The sequence below is a fragment of the Oculina patagonica genome, chromosome 4 (assembly GCF_052425735.1).
Source record: "Oculina patagonica isolate OP01 chromosome 4, crgOcupat, whole genome shotgun sequence".
NCBI classification, from domain to species: Eukaryota; Metazoa; Cnidaria; class Anthozoa; order Scleractinia; family Oculinidae; genus Oculina; species Oculina patagonica.
The window spans coordinates 57282499-57303904 of record NC_135761.1 but is presented as its reverse complement, the minus strand read 5'-3'; the positions used below and the strand labels follow the sequence as shown (position 1 = coordinate 57303904).

Below are 21406 nucleotides of genomic sequence, written 5' to 3'. Positions count from 1 at the left end.
ATAGTGGAAAAATACCTCGAAATGTTTGAAGTGGGGCATTTCTTTAATTGGGATACAACGATGACACGGATTTAAAGAGAAATTCAGATTAACTGTTTTGAAAAAAGGCTAAGAGTCGTGTGACACCTGGACCAAACGTTGCTTAAGATCACCGGAAACCTAAGTGGTTCATACCAATAGTTATCTTCGTGACGTGAACATGCACTTGTCAGATTTTTTCACAAAATTTGGACACGTTCTTTTGTGATCGATGTTTTTGAAGTTTATTTTCATTTCTGCTTTGTTTTTCTTTACTAAAACGCGTAAATTATGTTTGTTTCAAGACTGTCCAGAATGGACATTCTATTCTATTCATGACGCTTATGCAAGTGTTAAAAGCGTGTACGCAAAGAGTCACGGCATATATTTTCGTGCTGCTTCCGATCGGCTTGATGATAAAGTACATCGTACTTGTGAGCACGAACACGATTAAATTTAGCGAGTACTAAGATTTGACCCAAAACTTTATTCAGGCATGAATGTTCGCGAAGTACCTTATAATGAACAAAGTGGCGAAGCAGCTGAAACAATCCGCGGAAACACTAGACCAATGCCTCAACATTCTACTCCAGTGGTACCGACCGATCAACCAGCACTGCCTCAGCAGCAGCAAACTTCGATTGCGACTGCCAGATCAATCCCCCTGAGCACAGTTAATCCTCCTCAGGGGTACGTAATGCCGCCATATTCGCAGGAACAGGTCTTTCCATTCCATTATGGTGTGCCGCCATACGCGCTTATGACATTCCCGGCCCACCAGCTGCACTACTCTCCGAGCCTGAGGCAGATAGCACCGAAGCCTCAAGGGGACATAAGCCAAACGCCTGCTGGAAGGATTTCCAGCCGACCGCCGGATTTCATAGATACGGTGAAAAAAATTAGAAAGCAATTGTACGCCCGTTGCGGAATTGATGAATTGCAAGAACCACCTGAGGGAGAAGTGTATTCGAAGTGGAGGAAGTCAGTTATGGAAGAATGGAAACCAGTAAGTTTTCTACATAACTAAGACTCCTGAGATATCGTTACTTAAAACTTTGCCAATATTCATCTCAGTTAGCTGTGTGTGATACTTCGAAATGGCATAGTGTGATGTCTAAACTACCTCTGAAACATCACGACTGAACTACATCCCAGTGAAATGATTGTTGGTGTACGTTTTTACCCTCAGAAGTTATCTTGCTAATGCCCTTTGTAATTTTTTTCCGCAGCATAATATGGGTCACTACTTGATGGTTGCCAGATTGTCAAACAGATGCTTCAGACTTGTTATAGAGATTCCAGAGTGCCTGAACGTACGGGTAACTCAGAGCGATTTTATTGACTTGTACGGAAAAAGTGAGGAGCAACAGTACAAGCTACTTTGTGACTTATTAAACGGACAAACTTCCTTCCAAGATCTTAAACGACGTAGAGTGAGTTTTTATAGTTATTCACATGATAGAACTTTTGATTTGTTTTACACTGTCAAAGTGGACTAATTAGATTTAATCTTCCCATAGCGTGCAAAGGATGCCCCACAAAAAACATCTGGCGCCGGAAATACCAAAGAGGCAAGTACCGCGCTAGCAGCAGTTCGTGATATATAAAAATTACATCTGACTTTAGCCGCACATGTCTGACTCTGTGCATTGTCTCCTTGTCTGAATGAATTCGTTGACTTGTTCAACTTTTGCATGAAACTTCGTGGGATTACGATGTTTACCTACATATTAATTTGACTTTTTAGGCCACGCGCAAATTAACCGGCCGACTCACGCTCAAGGCGTCAAATACGTATTTTTCTTTCCAGCTTAAAATCAATCCACGGAATAGCGTCTAGTTAATAAAAATCTCATATTTGAATTTATTTATTATTAAGCTAACCTATTATCGTTCGCTTTAGCTGGAGGAGGAAATTGCAAGGTTAAAGAGCCAAAATATGGATCTGCGTTCAAAATTGGAGGAGGTACAAATATATAAGTTTTTGATTGTCATTACTCATTGTGTGCTGATAATTCGATTGTAAAAAGTGAGCACAACTTGCATTCATTACGAGCCATCTTATCAATTACATGCTACGCACCTATGCCAGTGCATAGGTGAATGCTGACATGCAAACCGTAACACAGGCTAAACACACATTATGCGCGTGTGTGTTTTCTGATCTCATTTCTGTTTCAATATCTTCTTTGTTCCCGTTGGGATCAGTTTACCGTATTTTGTTTTCTAACATGTTAACAGAGGCACCAACCAACTACCTGAGTTGATTTCTTTTTCTTGGCAGGCCACTGAAGAGCGAAATGAACAGAGGAGGAGAGCAGGGAATTTGCAGAGAAGATTAAATATACTTGAAAAAGAAAATGAAGAGGTAGGTTTGGCTGCAATTTTATACACACTGCTTGTTCCTGTTTGCCTAATGAAATATAGTGCTTTTACCTCTTCCTCCAACAGGAATTGGAACAGTACCGACGCGACGTCGATCTGCTTTTAGAAGAAAAACATGACCTGGGAGAGAGTTTCCTCAGCCACCAGAGTAGCTTGAGTGATACATACTCAGACACAGAGGAGCCACCAAATATGGTAATTTACACGAGTCCTTAATGAATTTCACGCACAGCACTGAAGACACGCACTACAGCCATGTGACCTCTTTTGTGCAGGGAGATGCCTTATAGTATGGCTTGTACATCACACACCTTCATTGGTAGTTGTCTCATTGTTTTATTTTATGGCAGTCATAAATGAGAATTTCTATAGACATGCGAATTAAGATAGCCAGCTTAGAAGGTAGTTTCAGCTCGTAAACCAAATTTAGTTGGAAAGAATCATTCCACTTTTTAACGTATCAGTCTAATAATTACAACATCATCTCTACAGCCTTTATTCTCAGACATGGAACAGAACAATGGTTCTGAGATGGGCAGTGAGGCTGGTTTCGAGATGGGTAGTGACTCAGACTCGGAGGGCAGTGAAGACCGAATTCCTCTCGCACAAGTCAAGGTAACTATTGCCCTCCTAACCAAAAACCATAGTTAGCATAAATGGAAAAATTATTAATTGATTATTTCTTTGCCATCCCGGCAACGTTTACTTGCAGAAAAATATGTCAACTGTAACTACAAGTACACCCAAGGTGAGTGCCTTGCCTTCATGCCTTTCTCAGATTAACCAATAGATACGTGTTTCTATATATTTTGCTATATTTAGAACATTTTAAAATCGAACACTGTCATCTTTTTAAGCTTTTTTTCAATGGATCGTGTGTTTCTGAGACTGCGGTTGAAAACAATGTTGGATAGTCTACATACTAAAGGCAATAACAATTTTGTAAATTAACAGTGGTGGCACCAAAACCTAATGCAATGCAATATTTGCCTTTTGTAGGTTAAAAACTCTGCGCGAAGAAAAGCACAAGATGACGAAACTGACTCGAGCACGTCTTCCAGTGAACTGGTAATACAGTCTCACAAGTCTTGTGAAAGCCAAACCTGCACTTGAAAAAAATTTAATTATTTAAAAAAAGGCGCGTGGAAATCTTGAATTGATTTTGTTTTTCTCAAAGAATTCTGAGACTTCTGATTCAGAAAGGAGTACACCCCAGAGACCAACTGAAACAGAAAGGCTCAGAATGGAAGCTAAAGGCATAAAAAAGAAGGTAATAATGAGGAATTAAGAAGGTGCTAATACAATAATTAATTCTTTGACCTTTTATCGTCCCTAAACAAAATTAGTTTGTTCATTGGGAGTGTTTTGGATAGTCTTTACTCATATATAATATCAGTAATTTTTTAGTTTTATTTACTTTCAGTTTTAACTGCAATACAGTACGAGACCAAACAGAAATATGTAATTCACATACCGGTATGTTTCAGACGTTCATTCGTGCCGCAATAACAATACACAATGAGCAACGGCCGGCGTGTGCGGTTTCTATGCTACATACATGAATCCAAACGATGGCTGAAGCAGCTGAAGGACAAGCTATCGTGAACAAATCCATGACTGTTACAGAACAAATTAGAATGTTTGCAACGAAGTGCAGTCATAAATATTCGGACAATAACTTATTTCTATTGCTTTCCAGCTTATGAAAGACAAAACATCACGTCCGGAGTGAGAGCCGATTAGTTCAAAGGTATATTAAACTCGAAATAACTCAACCGCTTAGAGTTGACTGCTTTCTAGAATTGTTTTAAAAGCTGACAGTTTGCCGTACCAGTTTTCCCACACGCAGTTCTCTTTTTGTTGCAGTCAAATGATCCACAAACTACAGCGGCCCAAAAAAGAAAAAGAGGTAACAATGAGACTTTATAGTCTTCAATGTCATGAAATGTGTTGCAGTGTTGCGGTTCGATTTGTGTACCAACCTTGTGTGCTGTTTTTTGATCTGACTGAATTCTTTTCTTTTCAGTCCCAGAAAGTAAAACTGTATTGTCACAGCCTTTCCATGACGAATGGGTAGGTACTTTTATAATAATGCTCTTTTGCTATTGGTTTCTGATGAAAAGCAACGAAATATGGAGATTCTGAGCTGGCGCGCAACCTCAATCAACATTGCAATGTTTACAATACAAAGGCACAATTGGAGTAAGTGAAAAGCAGGCGCACAGTTGCCTTCTCTTTCACCCGCCCTTTTTTTATTGCTGCGTTTGGTTTGTCTATTCCTTAAAAAATATCCTGTATCCCAAGATTTTGATCCTCAATCTGTATGTATTTTCTACTGATCATACATATAAATGTAAACTACAAAAAATATCTGTCAACGTAAGGCTATTTTTCTCTTCTAGGATTATGACATCAAACAGCTAGATGTTGACGAGTGGGTGGCTGTTGCCTATGAACAAGACTTGTACTTCTTTGGAAAAATAGAAAAGAAATCTAAAAAAAAGGTGTCTGTAACGTTTTTGACAAAGGGTGATGATGGGGTATTTTACTGGCCTCAGAAGAAAGACAGAGCTCAAATAGAGCCAAAATTTATTTTTTGTCGTAACTTGGAAGTCACGAAAGACCCTTCAAAAGAATTTTACCATGTGAAAAATTTTGAGGATCTTCAAAATAAGTTTGAAGCTTTTTCGCTCAAATACTTTTGACCACTTTTAGCCTCCAGTAGAGAAACTGTCATAAAGATCCAGACAGACTCAGCCGGGTGCCCGGGTTTGACCATAGCCGCTACGTAAAGTTCAGGGTGCAAAGTAAAAGGAGGATACAGAGTTTCTAACACTGATGCCGATGGATAATAAAATATACCGAAATATACAAATACACTAATAGAATTACCACATTAATATTGTCAGATTGTGTGTACACGAAATACGCTTGTGCTGAAGTTTAATAAAAGATCACGCAAATGAAGCTAGCCATTTCCTTTCGAGTTCTGTCTACACACACCAGCCCCCTTGAATATCAGTTATCTTGCTGAGCACGTGTTCCATTCAGTGACGTTCGGTGACGATCGCCGCGCCGAGGCTTTATCATGTTATGGGCTCAGAGTGTGAGCTGTCACGTAGTTCTGAGCCAAAGTCCACAACACGCAAAGAAATTCTCGAGCTGTTTCGCTTGAAATGGGCAGCAAAATCAAAGTCTCATTGCTGTGCCTTGAGAGGGCTTGTATAGGGAGCTAGATGGTAAAACACGACGAACATATTGTGAACAGATGAAAGTGGGCTTTCTTTATACTAAGGTGAGCTTATATCCCGGTTCGTTCTTATTCTTAACTACCATTTCATTGATCCTCGGAAAACATTTTGGCATGCACACTGAAATGCGCTTTGTAGTCGCCATAAAATGAATCGCGATGGAAATTTTTGAACACATTTTGGCGGTAAAAATATTCCGCACTTTGGCGCCATAATAGCGCCGTTCCATCGTAGGAGTGAATAGATAGAGTTGATCTGAGGATCGTACTTGTTTTACACTAATGACACTAAGTTGTATCTCGCTGAAATCTCACATTAAAACTTCAGAAATCAGGGTTATTGTATTGGAACCGAAGTTAGGTAGTATTTTACTCCATGAAATAAAAGCGATGTAATTTACGATTTGTTCGAAATTTTCACTCGTAGTTATTTTCCTCATATAAATATTAGACGACTTCAGGGATCCACAGAATCGATCGGTCTCGTTGATAACGCTTTATAAGCAATTGTCGGTACACGGCAGCAAAAGCACTTGGGTGTGTGAGAAATAAAATACTGTACCATTAATTTTACATCACCAAATTTTTGAATAAACATTACACACATCTATTGGCGGCTTTTACCGTAACAATACTGAAGTGAAAAAAGAATTTCCAAAGTTCAAATCAATTCCCTGGTTTTTAGTAGTAATGCAAAACATTTTTTGCAACAACCGTGTCGTTCTTTTCTCATACAAATTCGTCGCTCCGTCGTCTTCTCTTTGACTCGTTGTATTACATCAGGGAGAGTTATTCGCTGTGTGTGGGTAATACCTGTCAACTTTGAAACGAGAAGCAAACAAAATGTGCTACTCGTGTCACGGTGTGGCTCGTGTTAATTTTAAAGCCATTGGTTTGCTGTTATGTAAAAAAACAGAAAGCGCGCGATGTAAAAATAGAAATAACGGCGACGTACTCTTGATCGGGGCTCTAATTGAATATCCTCTCTATTTACTTACAGAGGAAAACCTTTAAGTTACAGTGCAGTGAAACAATGTGACTAGTTTCCTAAAGTCAGTTTGGAACAGGGACAAGAAAGAAGCAACTGAACGTCTGACATGACAAGTCATTGCCTGCTGGAAAGCAGTGGAATGTCAACAGTTGCCATTTGAGAACTGCTATTTCCGGCGGCGGTCTTTGGCGGTCTTTTATAACGAATTCAACTTTTTTTGTTCGCAAACTGAAACTCTCTTTTATCATAGAGTGCTTTGACGAAACAAAGCAAATTGTATTACCAACTCACTGAAGATATTAAAACTATTTGTAATGAATTGTGTTTTTATAGCAACGAAGGTTTACAGAACATTCACATAACATTCAAGTTTTTGGTTCAGTAGCACGGGCCTTACAACAAATTCGATAAAAATTTCACTTTTTATCATCTGATCTTAATGAACGAGAAAACCATTTAAGTCTGAAACGAAATTCGAATGACGTGTGTTTTAGTTAATTCAAGGTATGTGAATGCATGTGTTCCAGTCTTTTCTTAGCAAACAGGAATTTTGGTTTTTGCTCCTAAGAACTTCATTGGCTAAAATGTCTAACATTAGCCGACGAAAACTGAGGTATTATAGCCTGTTAACTTGTTATTCAATAACAAGCTTGTTATTGGATATAATGGCTTTGTTAGCAGATAACATTAGGTCAACTTTTAGCCAAAGATAAACCTGACCCTGATTGGCTCTAATACCTGATAACAGGAAATAACAGCTAACACCAATTAGTCCCAATTATAATGAACGAGTCCCAATTAAATTGAATGAGTGTTGTATTTAAATTGCCCATTTGAGATCATGTCATGTTCTCCAGAGAACAGTTCCTTTGTCTATCATGAAATTCTTCACCAATTTTCACATGAATTTGTTTGAATTTGAAAGAGATAATTCTCAAGGATAACATCATGGTGTCTGAAATGGGACAACAAACAAACAAAGCTAAATAGGTCTATTGACAAGTGATACTTATTAAAAATTCTTTCAAAATTGCAGTCCGAGCACTTTGATAGAATTTTCAAATGTCATTTGTGATGTAAATTTTTCAATTCCTCGATCTTTAATACAATATTTACTCATTTATCAAATGACTAAGAAAACTACAAACTCATAAAAAATGTTTATTTGCACTGTGTGCAAATTTAAATTTTAATGGTAAATTAACCTGCTCTCAGACAATCAGGTTACAAGTACATGTAACTTTCTCAGTCATATTGATAAAATGGTTAATTTTTAGCAGGCCAGGCTGTGTATTATAACAATTACAGCCAAGAAGGAAATAGTTTCTAAAAGGCTCGATTTCCACCAATCCCTTGAGTTCGGTCTTTGGTCCTCCCTAAGAAAAGATAGCTGGACATGATCATGTCTGTGATATGCAACCTTCTCATTGGTAAAAATCAACAATGGTCAGTCCACATGTCCAGCTGTCTTCTTGGAGAGGAGCACGGGCTCATTCCCCGAACAGTGGCTGGCGATCCAGCCCTGAAATAGCTCAAAGTTAAAATTAATTCAAGTGTGGCACCTTGTTGTGGATATGCACCGGCCCCATATGCAGGATGTCCTCCAGAATGCTGTGGATAGCCACCCATGCCAGGCATGCCACCTGCCATACCACTAGGCTTGGAGTCACGTTTCTCTGCTCTCTTCACTTCCACCTGAGACACAATAATACGGAACAATAAGATGGTGTAAAACATAACAATGGTCAAAACTTAATTACTACTACCGTAACTGTTTATGCTAAATAGCAACTAGTACAGTACATATACAAGTCACAATAAGTGTTGTACAGATTGAAAATAATCAATATAAATAGGATTGTTTTATATTCCCCTTGTTCATGCTAACTATATACCAGGGTAGTAAACTTTTTTAATACAACCCAAATAAAACTAATGTAACAACAGTCAGAGAAAATATTCCCAACCACAATAATTCAATACGGTAGGTGGGTAACAGCTTTTCACGTGTGTACTTGGTAAAGCTGTTAACTTAAAGTATGGAGAGCTCCTTTGAGCTATGACACCTCCAAGACAGCTAGAGCGAGAGTCAGCATACAAATTAGAGGCTAATGCACAAAGCGCAAATAAGCCCAAAGTTAAGGTCAGAAGTGTACACATGTAACAATCACAACTATTAATTATTTTAACCACTGAGTGTAAAAATTCGCTTTGTTGGTAATTGCACTTTGTTTTCAAAAAGGCAGAGAAGAAATTAAGTACATTATTCCATCATGCAACATTGCTGTTTTCATTTAGATTATCAACAAAGGTATCATACATGTACATGGCCTAATAATTATAAACAAATAACTTCAAATGGCAATAAGCAAAAATCATTAATTCTTGAGAAACAAGCTAATGCTGAGAACAGTAAATGAGTGAAGACTTAGAAGAAAATTTCTCTCATATTATTGCATCAATTGACTTAATGCAAACCATCTAGCAAAGCTCTTAATTTCTGCGCTTATTCATGCTTTTTTAGAGTCCAATTAACCCAATCACTGATCTGTATCAGAAGCACTGATCGGTATCATCGGAAAGAACTGCAAAACTTAAGTGTTGCCTTTTTGGTCAAGGTGATGACAACAGAAGTGGAACAAAGGCCAAAGCCTGCCATGGGCTGTTACGGGTGGCACAGGTGTAAAAAAGGTAATAATTTATTAATATTTTCACATCAAAATTAACTAAGATCATTGAAATTCAGATAACACAGCACTTACAGGTCCATGACAAGCAGTTTAAATAATTTTGAGTCTTAAATTGTACATGTGTAAGGATATTAGATTTTAGACTGCACATATAAAACATGCAAAAGTAATTATTATTTGAAAAATAACTAAGTATTCTGACTTATTAACATTCGCATGTTGGAAGAAAATGGGTACATTTATGTGGTACCAAACATCAAGCACAAGAAAACATGCTGATACAACATTGCTTGTTCTAGAAGTTTTTTTTCCTTGTCTAACGATAGAAAGATTAGTAAAGAAATATAACGCTAGAAAGCTAGCAGTGTCTACAAGGGGTAATAGTGAACCCAAGCTATGGAAAGGATCAATGCTATGTCAAACCATAGGTAGTTCTTTCAGTTTACCAGTCATGTGACTTATCATTCACTTAAAGTGCCTATGAAGTAAAAATTAATTAATGCTTATTTGAAAGACTTTTACAAATAAAGAAGAATGGCGTTTACCGTTTTGAAAGATCTTCTTTCGTTTAGGAGATATTCACGTTTTTGTGTTATGCAAATGAGGAAAGTGATGACGTCATAAATTGTTCCACCAAAACATAGATCACAAAATCAAGGATATCTCTGAAAATATAAAGGTGATATTTCTGAAACTTGGCATCAGTAGTGACCTTCCTTAAAGGTGCTGGATGGCTCATACTATGATGTAACCATGGCAACACTCTTGGTTCCAGGCTCTTTCTGTCATAAACCAAATATCTCAATTTACAACCCTTTAAAGTGGGACAGAAGGTCCAGCTTGGAACACACATAATGCCCTATTACCCTTACTCTCCTCATTAGCTTGTTGGGAGTGTATCATCTTTGATTAAGCAAAATTTGGGGATATCAGTATTAATTAAAATAGGTATTTGCAGCAAAACTGTTGCCATGGCAATGGCGCAACAGGTGTCATTTTGTGTCTTGTGGTGTATATTAATCGTGCCAAGTTTGAAGAACACAGCTCAAATATTCCAAGAGATATTCTTGATTCAATGCTTCATCTTTTTGTGGAACAATTAATGACGTCATCACTTTCCTCATTTGCATAATATAAAAACGTAAATATCTCTAAAGCAAAAAAAGGTATTGCAAAAAGGAAAACGCCATTCTTCTTTATTTTGAAAAGCCTTTAAAATAAACAGCAATTATTTTTTACTTCATAGGCACTTTAATAATAACTCAATGCAAGTATATATATCTTATTTTATAAAAGCATTGTTTTTTATCAAGGTAGTTTAAATTATGAAAGTTAGATTAACATGAACAGATAAGAGATGGGTAAAATTGTGCAGTACAAAGAAAACAATGTAGATTGATTCAGTTATATTTTCCTGATAACGAAAATTTCTGCCAAACATTTTTTTGGATGACAATTGGAATACATATGAAAAAATAGAATAGAAAAAAGATGCATCTGGCAAGATTAATATGCAAAGTAGAAAGATACCTTATATGGTGAGGAGGAGCAAGAAGTATTTAAAAGACTGATTTAGAGATTAAAATGAGCCAAACAGAGTGTTTGGTTGTCTACACCTTACACATTGGACAGCACAACAGTTCCCTCAAGACAGAGGTTTCCAAGGTTTTAAAAGCCTATAGTAAACAATCACATGTTCTGACAATGCATTTTAAGCTTAGGGAAAGTTAAAAAAAATTATATGGTAGAGGCTGTTTATAGTCAGATCTAAAGCCACTTAATGTTGCTTGAGGCTTTTTGCTCAAAAATTCAGATAGGCATCCAACACTCTCATTATAAGAGCTCTCCATCAGCAAGTACACTGTATAACCCACACCTTTTTTTCTTATTCCTTTTTAAAATCATTTAGCTACCCAATTATGGTACTACCCTTACTAATGATTTCCCTTGGATTATAATTTGGAGATGCAAGACAAATCCCCTTTATCACTACTACAACACACATAATTATATTAATATTTAATATTAAGTAACTAAACCATAACTACACCGTTTTTCCATTGATTTGGTGAAAATGAATATTTGCAGTCTTCTCAACTGGTTGGCTTGAATCAAACGTTACAAAACCAAAGCCTAATATAGTATAATGTAATATCATAAAATAAGTTAATTCCTCAATAACACAAACAGACACTACTCGACAACCAGCATACATGTAGGACAATGCAACAAACAACACAACAAAACACAAAACAAACAATCCATATGCTACATGTAGACAGACAGGGATTTGTGCACAGCCTTTGTCATCTTTTCTCCAAGTCGCTGTTTTAAAAGACAGCCGGATCCAATGTTGACACGGTGGAGATGCTGTAATCCTCACAGTGATCACTAACATGATTATTTACGCTACACAGAACTACTACACAAAACAATCCAAGGAACACAAAACTAATCACAAAACTAGTCACATTGAACTTCTAAACATTAATTTTTATACACAAAATTAATTGCAAAAATAGAGCGACTTTAGTTTGACCATGAAAATGTGTTTTTGTAAGAGTTCATCTTCTTTTTTGTTATAACCAGGGCTCAAAATAATTTTTGGATACTGACCGGTCATGTTGAGCGGCCAAATCAATTTTTGCTCGGTCATGTCTCGTTTTTGACCGGTCATAATATTGAATATTAATTTTACTTTGAAGCAATAGCCTATTCCGCCAAAAATTTCGCCTCATAAGCTAAAACACTCGTTGTTAAAGAGAATAATTAAGGCTTAAGCCTAAATGTTTTGATCGCTAAAAGTGTCATTTTATTATGTTCGCTTTTTGAATTTCCATTTCTTCTGCGTTCTACTCTACATAAAACAAATTGCTCAGTAGCCGTAATGTTATGTTACTCTGCATAGTTTTATATTAGTTAACGACTTACGGGAGGAGGCGATCTTGGTTGTAAGCACTTTACTGGTCTTTACTAAATAGTAATAGGACATATGCCCATGCTACAAGTGAGATAACTTTGCCTTTGCTCGGCATGTAGGAAGAAAGGAAACGCCAACGGCTTCATGTCAACTGAGGTCAGTAAAAAGGATTTACGTCCTCGACTTTAAGATATCTTTCCTGTATCATGCGATACCAATATCCCATTTCAAGCTAGGGGATTAACAAAATAACCGCCGAGAAAAGATTTCACATTCGTCCACAACGCTTAGCAACCATGCCTTTCAGTAAGGGTGTGCCGGAAGTTTAACATGTCTTTTGTTGCTTTTTCAGGTCTAGAAATCTACTAACAAACCATCTTTTACCCCGGGTCTTTTACTTAACTAATTAGCGATAAACACGGTCAGGAAGTTGTCAAAACTTCAAAATACAATGTGCTTGAAAGCGATCTTGCTGGTGAAAAACACGCTACGAACTCGTACTTTCTAAAGGTGCATATAGTTTTTTAAATCCACTAACAAGTGCTATTTTTCTCGGTCCGCCTGACAATTCAGACGTTGATTGATGCCATGTTCATTGTTGTCTGTTTAGCGTATTTACAGAGGTGGATGTTTTCTGTTTTATTTAAACAAACCGCTAACAAATCCGCAGAGCAGGACCGTCTCATCTGTATTCTACAAATTTGTGACAGCAAGCTGCTATGATATTTTATGATTTTACTGTAAAATTTCAAGAAATACTGCGAATACATTTTTTTTTGTGTGTTATTTATTTGAAAGCCGTGTACGTGACCGGTCAAAATGACCGCCGAACCAAAATTTTGTCCGGACAAATCGTCATTTTGGCCGGACATTGTCCTTTGACCGGCCGTTATTTTGAGCCCTGATAACAATCATTGAAATCTTACGTAACTTTTTTCCCTGTTTGGATATTTTTGTTGGCCTTCTCAAATATGGAGAATGTATCATGCCACTCTGAACAAGGCTGGTAAACTCATTCAGATGTATTTTAAATACATGTGTAATTTATAAGTGTAGCTATTTCTTAGAGGTCGAAAACAAAAGCTTCACTAGTAAATTACACTTGCAAATGTTTTATTGAACTGACCCCAGAAGTCTGGCATGTAACTGATTAAAAAAAAGCTTTCAGATAGAAATAAAGGGTCGTAATTTTACATGTAGTTACATTGCATGTGACTCTTTCATGTTTATGTTTGCACATTTGTTTGTGTTTGTAAGACCAATCAAAATTTAAGAGTCCATTTTGTTTGCATCCAGTATGCCTTTCAAAGTTAAACAGAAATCGCTCTAACACATGTAAACAATGTAATACAAATAAACACATTAACAATGATACAGGGCCAGGATAACACTAGATTTCCCCAGTTTAATTAAAGTAAACTGAATTAAAATAATTTAATTAACATTATTTATATTCTATAAAGCCAAATTAATAAAATATTGCACTAACGTTTTAATGTACGGCTACATGTTATGTCCAATTTTTAGTTTTTAAAGCAACATAATTCTTATTTACTGCCCAGGTATTTAAAATACTTTGTAAAGTAATATTATCGCAACAATATGGGACCCAAAAAGTCTTTCAATTAAAAAAAGGTAAAGTAAGTATTACAGCTTTTTTAGAAAGGTAGCTTCTTATAATTAGGATCTACATGAACGGTATTAGAAATTAATTTAGTTCTCGTGGTATCTGACCCTGCTTTTCAAATACAAACAATTGTTACACAACACCACTTAACACAACTACCTACAGCACTAACATTTAAATAAAGATTGAAATATAAAGAGTTGTACCTAAAGTAGGAATAATAATTAAATAAAATTAGTATGTGTTTTTTAAAATACAGTAAGACCATAAGCCAGACTAAATTAACATGATGCAATAACAAGACCCTAACTTGGTATATAGAGGTACATCTCAATTTCATGTTTTAGAACAATATCCATATCAATTATACACATTACTTAATGCACGTCAGATTACATATGTGTGCGGACGTATCCTCTATTTTTTCCATGCCAAAATTGTACCAAAGAAGACACACACCTGAGTAATTTAATTTAACTTCAGTCTTTGGGAGAAGAAATATTGGTACATGTAGACTTAAAAACTAAGCTTAAATTAGTTTAAAGCTTACATCCGCTTACAGATGAATAAACACTTGGTCAATAAAATATTTTAGACATTAAATAATATTCCTTTAAAAATATTGGGGAAGTGTGTCAAATCCCATAAATAAATCTTTGCTATTCCTACTGCATGTCCATTTACCCAAAAAGAAAAGCCAAATACTTTGAAGAAACACTGTAATGTTTTTCCTGGTTGGACCAGTGAAACTCAATGGTAATAAAATTGATCCATGAATGACTAGTCTTTGACTCCTTCACTTATGGTGCATACAGTCAAGTACAGCTGTACTTATCATTTTGATCAACTAACCTTGTCAAACTTATAAGATAAATGTTGTGGTTCAATTTTGTCCCCAGTACAGTTTTGAAAATTCCCTTTGTTCTGATGTATCAGTATATTTCATATGACAATAGATATAAAACAGGAAAATACCAGATTGTACCAAGGTAAAACTGAACCACAACATAAATATGAAGCTGAAAACAATTAAATTGACCTTCTTTTCTCCAGCACGTGCAACAGCCTCGAAAACTGTTCACTTGAAATAAAAAGCTCCCTACAAGGTTGTGCTCCAGCAGAGCCTGGGTGCCACAGGCGATTTACTTTTGTCTTTGGGTGACTTGTATAACTTTGCTATCATGCAAGCTTTTAAGAGCAGAGCACCCAAGATTTCTTGCGTGAGGGATTTTGGGCAGCCTTCATTATTATTCTAAGCGCACAAAAGGAGGTGAGATAAGTTTTCAAATGTACAGTAAGATTAAAACTTGCCTTAGGAGCCCAAATAGTGTCTGAAACATAGTGACACAGTAGATACAACAAAGAGACTGACACAATTCCCCAATATTTGTGATGGTAGCAAGCAGCTAACCTGAGAGACAACAAACCTACCTCGCATTCTTTTTGTTCCATCTGCTTGATTGTTGTCATACATCAAGTGCACATGTACTACCTACAAACATTAAGTTGTCAATGGAAGGTACTAAAAGAATACTGATACTGAAGTTCTATACAAAGGAGATACTGGATTCATAAAAAATCTCGATGATTTGGTAAGTGCAGAATGCAATATGGAACAATTGAAAGTATGATGTTTTATATATGTTCGTATTTATTTGCTTTATTTTACTTTCGAAAAAACTGTTCACAGGCTACTTGTATTCTTTCCCAGGTGTTCCTTTCGCTAATCTTTGCAAACGTAACACGACACTTTTGTTCGTTTGTAACAAAATACTTTTGTCTTCCTTGAAAATGCGATAACATGAAACTTTTGTTTTTTGTTGTTTTACGGCGGCATCGATGACATTTGTTTAATTTAATTAAGTTACGGTTTAGACTGCACGAAAGACGATTCTCAAAAACTAAAGAAACAAATCTAATCAAAAAACATATTTTTCGACAGGTTTTTTAAAACGCAGTATAGCTAGGATATTTGTTTCCTGGTTATCGGGTGTTCACGCCGAAAATCCCGGTGCAAGTTTTTGCATACCTAATTACGAAAGCGCTGTGAAAATCTCAAAATCTAATTTAATTAATTTGCGGTTTTTACTTGGCGCCAAGAAGTCTGCAGGAAGCCTACCGCAAACACGCAATACAAGCGATGTTCATGATAGTTCCAGAAAACAACGTAGACTAATCTGCGCATGCGTTTGGTGTCAATTACGTTGAGTAGTACCACAAGGAGAGCAAAGGGTTTTCTGAAACAAATATATACGTTTGAGATCTTCATGTGAAAGTAACGTAGATGTGCTCCAGGTTTTACCTAGGGGTCCGGTCAGGTGCTCCCCACCCCCTCCACAAGGAATAATTAATTAATTGATATTAATTAATTAATTGGTGATTAAAAGTTTACACTGTAGCGCTTTAGGGGTTTAGCGGACGACAGCCCCACCAAACCATCACAATAGTGCATTCTGCACTAAAAAGGGTTCAACCTTCAAATAATCCAAAACTGATAGTTGTGATATGATGATTATAGCAAAATTTACCCTCCCTTGGCAAAATTTGTTATCATTCTCGTCCCCACAGCCCTTTTGTTTGTCTTAGCCGGCTGGGCCTTGGCACGAGAAAACGAAGGGCTCTGGGGACACAGGATTTCCAGTCCTCGATTCTTCGTGTATGCAGTCATGACGTTTCAAAAGAATGTATGAGAGAGTTGTTACGTTTTCGACTTCCGTTTAGGAATTCTTTGTTCCAAACAGCCAATCAAAAAAATTCGAATTAATTCAAAAATCCTTTGTCCCCAGAGCCCTTCGTTTTCCCGTGCCAAGCCAGCTAAGAGAAACGAAAGGGCTATGGGGACGAGAATGAATTTGTTATATAAAGGAGACAAAGGCTCTCTTACAAATATTATTATTGTAAATGCAAGCTGTTTTGTTCCCTTCAATAAACAACCAAGTGAATCATAAAACTAAGATATTTTGAATTTACTTGATGTTTGCATTAAAGGGATTATTACTTTTTGCCTTGTTTGACACTCTGAACACCATAAAATTGTGACAGAGCAACACATTTCAGGGCAATAAAATGCTTCTAGTATAACTGTAGGTATCACTTCATAATAATTTTGACTGTTAAAGTTTTTTACCAACCAGGCCTGACAGTCAGTGCAAGAGTAATAGTGAGAATTGAGCCAACCCACATCAGATGTTTTCTGCCTTCATGTCTTTGGAAGTCATTTTCACTACTTTATGGCACATTAACATTTTTTTTTTGCTTGAGTCAATTGCCTTAAGTTTATTAAGTCTGTTTGTTGGCCCTTTTTCCCAGCACAGGAGAAGGAATTCAGTTAAGAAATTAATGCCCGATTCTCTCTATGACGCGCCAGCGTGGAATCATGGTAGTTGTATTCATCATTGCTAATGCTGTGTTTACACTTGAGCGTTTTACCGAGGTATTGGAGTTTACTTACCTACTAGGTAAGTATTCACCATGGTAAACGCCGCCCGAGACAATAGAAAGTTAACCAAGGTAAAAGTTTGATTAACCCTGTGATCAGGCATGGTTTAGGTCGGTAACCAAGGTCGAGATGACAGATATATCCGCTTGCAGTCGCATAGTATTTCACATTCCCTGGTGTCCAGATTGCGTCAGTGTCATTTAATCACGTTTTCGCGACTTCGTTTCCACGTTTGTATTTGATCTACCTATCAATCTGGTGTTCTTCTTTGCCAAATCCGGACCAAACACTCGGACAGTGTAATCGAACGTATCTCTAGATATTCTGATTTTTTCTTTCCACCAATCTTCAACGAATTTTTGTGTAAAAGGGATTTAAACCAGAATTGGTTTCTCGGCAATGAGGTCGCACGTTCAGCGTGCATTGTCTTTTGAAGCAAAGTCAATTGCTTTCGCCTCGACTTCTTGAAGTACAGCTGTATTGCAAAAGTAAGAGCCGCTGAAATATTGTGACCTGAGTTCGCAGCTCAAAAATAATAAAATGAAACGCGAGGACTACAAGAGCCACAGCTTATCTTTTAATTTGGCCACCAATTTGATTTGATCGTTATCGTGATTGATGACAGAATTACCTCGGTTATTTAAGCCAGTATAAACACTGTACAAATGTATCAAGGTTTAGTCAGTAAACGTTAACCGCGGTAAATGCTCAAGTGTAAACACAGCATTATTAAGTCTTGCGCATGGTTTGATGAATACAACTGCAGGCGTGTGCCATAGAGGGAATCGGCATTGATTTGCAGATAACATGTCATGATAATATTTTACCGGTCCATAGGCAGAGAAGTAGTTCCTCAGATCATCTTCTGTAGTTCCATTTGCGATTCCACCAACAAAAATTTTCATGGCATTGTTGTCTCTCTGAAAATGAATGCAAGTATATGTAGTTTTGAATTTTCCTGTGAGAACCAATATTAAATGAAAAGTTTGTATAGTGTGATCGTCCGGGTGAGAGTAGTTCTGAGAACAACAGTTCTTCTCAGAACTACTCTCACCCGGACGATCACACTATACGGACTACTGATACTCCTGGGTTCAAACCATTCACTTTATTAAATGAAAAGTCACAAAATAAACAGGATATAAAAACTTACAGTTTGTTGAGTTTGAATTGATCCTGATTGACCTGGGCCACGAGGTACTGCCTGTTTTGGATCAATCTACATGTAACAGTGAAAACAGAACATAGTTCAATGAGGAAAAAATTTACAATTGCTGATTAAAAATGTGCAATAAGCTGACAGCATGGCCTGCATATGAGCCTAGTGGCCCATTAGGCTTGACTACCCCAATAAGCTGACAGCACGGCCTGCATATGAGCCTAGTGGCCCATTCGGCTTGACTACCACCACCCAAGCATTAAATTCGCTGGTACCCATTTATACACCTGGGCGAAGAGAGACACTATTGTTTGAGCCCCGGCCAGGGCTCAAACCTGGACTGCTCGATCCGGTGTCCAGCGCACCTACAGTAACCATTATGCCACCCTACCTCCCATACAACAACACAGCCTTACCGTTTTGTTATCCACGACATGAGGTCTAGGATGATTAACTACTTTCTGTACTGAATTTGGATCTTGAAATGTCACAAATCCAAAGCCCCTACATAGACAAAAATAAAACAAAACATGACATCATGGGGAAACTACCATTATTTCTCAAGTTAGTTACATATTTATTTAAGTCTTCTTGCATGCTTCAAAAGGTGCATAGTAAGTTATTCCAGCATTTCATCACAATAATACATGTAAATCAAATCAAATCATAAAATACTAATAATTATTAATAACAGTTAATAATGCCTGATTCCCTCTGTGGCGTGCGCCTGCAGGGAATCATGATAGTTGTATTCATCGTTGCTAAGTCTCGTGCATGGTTTGATAAATACAACTACCATGATTCTCTGCAGGCGCGCACCATGGAGGGAATCTGGCATTTATCTTGCCTTGGTTTTTTGGTGGCTGGATCTTTCATCACAACAACATCTGATACTGGTCCAAAGTCTGAGAAATAACTCTTCAAAGACTCTGTGTGTACAAAAATAACACTATTACTCATGTGCCACTAAAACAAATGATTTATGTACAGTAGCAAAATCAGATAGGCCGAGTTCATCCCTCCCCCCCCCCCCCCCCCCCGGGCATCTGACCGCTACTAGAGTCCAGATAGTGGGAAATTTGATCCAACAGAAGCACAGCTTTGTCTGTTAATTTGTGCCCAGATCAAGGGATATCAATATTCCTACGTTTTTATTACGATACTCTTTAACTGTACATTCACTTCATCCCTAAAACTGTTACCGACCTTAAATAAAGGCCTAGGAGGACAAGCTTACAGCAGAAACGATTCTTTGTCGACCTTCAATGATGTTGACTATAAACATATGCCTTACAAATAAGTTCAATTTGAGTTCAGAAGCTACAATTGTACCTTACCTACAGTCGTTTCGTGTGATAATCCACCAACGAAGATTTTGCTTCAATGAAAAGAAAACGGAGTTAACATAACACATGTAGCCACGTGTCCGAAACACAAACTAAACAACATAACAATGATAACATCAACTCTTATTCGTATTTTCGCGAGTAACGATAACTGAAAAACTACCCATACCCAATGTCATCTCCAAGGGTACCTCCTTTGACCATTTTCTCGTTAAATTCGAAAGTATTTACTCCAAAATTACTGATGTCCTTCAATCTTTTTCGCTACCTGGAAAAATATGGCGCTACACAAAGTATCCCGGATGTAACTGGCGAAAACAGTGTCGTTGCAAGGCCTCCTGGGATATTTGGGGACAAGTAACAATACAGCAAGGCAGCTTATTTTTTTCGGCTGATCAGATCTTTTTGTAGATCCTACGTTTACAGCATTATTGTTGGCGATCTCTTGCTGTTTGAAGTTTTTTTTTAACCCCCTTTTAGTCAATCTTCTATAAGCGTCAGCACGAAAAAACCTTCACCTCAAGTTTTTGCTGGGTAACCCTTTTCGCTACTCGGGTTGAACCGTCTAGAAGGGTTGAGAATTTCTGTGTGGTGTCCACGAATAGCCATGTTTATTTTCTTCTTTCATTAAAAGATGAGCCTGATCGAAAGGGTAAAATGGAAACTGGGATTTGCCTACTTTTTCACTGGGGAAATGAGATTTGGGTCGGCTGAGACTGGCAAGACCTGACAATCACTAGAATCACAAACCAAAAGAAATGAAATAGGTCTGGGATTTGGGCAAAACACAGGCTAGGCTGGGAAATAGGGGACCAGTCATTATTTATCGCCTGGGGGGAGCGGACGATTTTGGGATAAACATGGTGAAATTTAGGTGATCCCCCCTTTAAAAGATATTCCATGAAGGGATCTCCCCTCATCATCGCTATTGATAACTTTCGTGATCCCCCGCCCTCGATGTCTTTGCACCCATATTCAGTTATCAGTTATGGAGCCCTGGCAAAAATATCTTCTGTTAAACCAACACTCCACGAAATTGAAGTATTTTTACAGCATTGCCAACAGATTTACGAGTCTGTGTTTTGCCGCGAGTAATCTGGGTTCAGGAACTGTTGATAACTTGAGGAGCAGTCAAACAAAGCGAATAATTTTCTAAACAGTGAGAAATACAGAGTGTGCCAAAACATTTTAAAATAAGTTCATTTTAGGAATAATAAAGAGTTGCATTCGAAGGTGATGAGTTCGCCTCCCTAGAAAAAGCACAAAGACGAATCACTCCGCTGTACACGGAACCTCAGTCCGCTCCTACAGGTTTACAAGAGCGCGGATCAACCCACAGGAGAGGCGACAAATGCTTCAATTCACAATACAATGTTTCAGTTATCAGGAGTTTAATATGGTTCACAATTTGAAATTCACCTGTCATGTTCAAAGATGAATATTAGCTAAGCACGTTTTTAAAGGAAAAATACTGTGTTAACACAAAACGTTCTTAATCTAATAAATTGAAATGTGCGCATTCCCCAGTATGACAGCTTCCCTTTTTTAAATAAAGTTGTGTTAGACATGGTTAGAACAAAT

At 37.3% G+C, this 21406-nt stretch overlaps 2 protein-coding genes across 3 annotated transcripts in view; one reads left to right on the top strand and one right to left on the bottom strand.

The window, feature by feature from the left end:
• Positions 1-20128, bottom strand: part of LOC144650852 (RNA-binding protein Musashi homolog Rbp6-like) — a 38874-nt gene extending 18746 nt beyond the window's left edge. Inside the window, exons 1-9 of the mRNA XM_078510616.1 lie at positions 19995-20128; positions 19817-19857; positions 19327-19408; positions 18896-18983; positions 18474-18539; positions 18148-18240; positions 15313-15373; positions 11385-11467; positions 8207-8339 (exon numbers count right to left, since the gene is read on the bottom strand). Coding sequence (XP_078366742.1) covers positions 8207-8339; positions 11385-11467; positions 15313-15373; positions 18148-18240; positions 18474-18539; positions 18896-18983; positions 19327-19408; positions 19817-19857; positions 19995-20029 — 682 coding nt within the window. The 5' untranslated portion in view covers positions 20030-20128. The remainder of the gene's footprint in view (positions 1-8206; positions 8340-11384; positions 11468-15312; positions 15374-18147; positions 18241-18473; positions 18540-18895; positions 18984-19326; positions 19409-19816; positions 19858-19994) is intronic.
• LOC144650849 (uncharacterized) lies at positions 313-7435 on the top strand. Of its 2 annotated transcripts, none has more exons than XM_078510613.1 (14): positions 313-1024; positions 1248-1451; positions 1539-1589; positions 1922-1984; positions 2303-2386; positions 2470-2598; positions 2896-3018; positions 3116-3151; positions 3403-3471; positions 3581-3673; positions 4270-4312; positions 4430-4476; positions 4806-5698; positions 6654-7435. In XM_078510613.1, exons 1-13 carry the CDS (start codon positions 515-517, stop codon positions 5106-5108), a joined length of 1755 nt encoding a protein of 584 aa, XP_078366739.1. In that variant the 5' UTR covers positions 313-514; the 3' UTR covers positions 5109-5698; positions 6654-7435. The 2 variants fall into 2 exon arrangements, with proteins under 2 accessions (XP_078366739.1, XP_078366740.1); XM_078510614.1 differs by lacking the exon at positions 6654-7435 and adding an exon at positions 4103-4153 and having other exon boundaries at positions 4806-4853.
• Positions 20129-21406: the final 1278 nt, after the last annotated feature.

What these genes read in the sequence shown, in the direction of transcription:
- LOC144650849 (XM_078510613.1), top strand. Translation starts at nt 515, where the DNA reads ATGAATGTTCGCGAAGTACCTTATAATGAACAAAGTGGCGAAGCAGCT. An exon ending in CAGAGGAGCCACCAAATATG is followed by an intron (nt 2,599 to 2,895) that starts GTAATTTACACG and finishes TCATCTCTACAG; the next exon opens with CCTTTATTCTCAGACATGGA. An exon ending in TTCCTCTCGCACAAGTCAAG is followed by an intron (nt 3,019 to 3,115) that starts GTAACTATTGCC and finishes GTTTACTTGCAG; the next exon opens with AAAAATATGTCAACTGTAAC.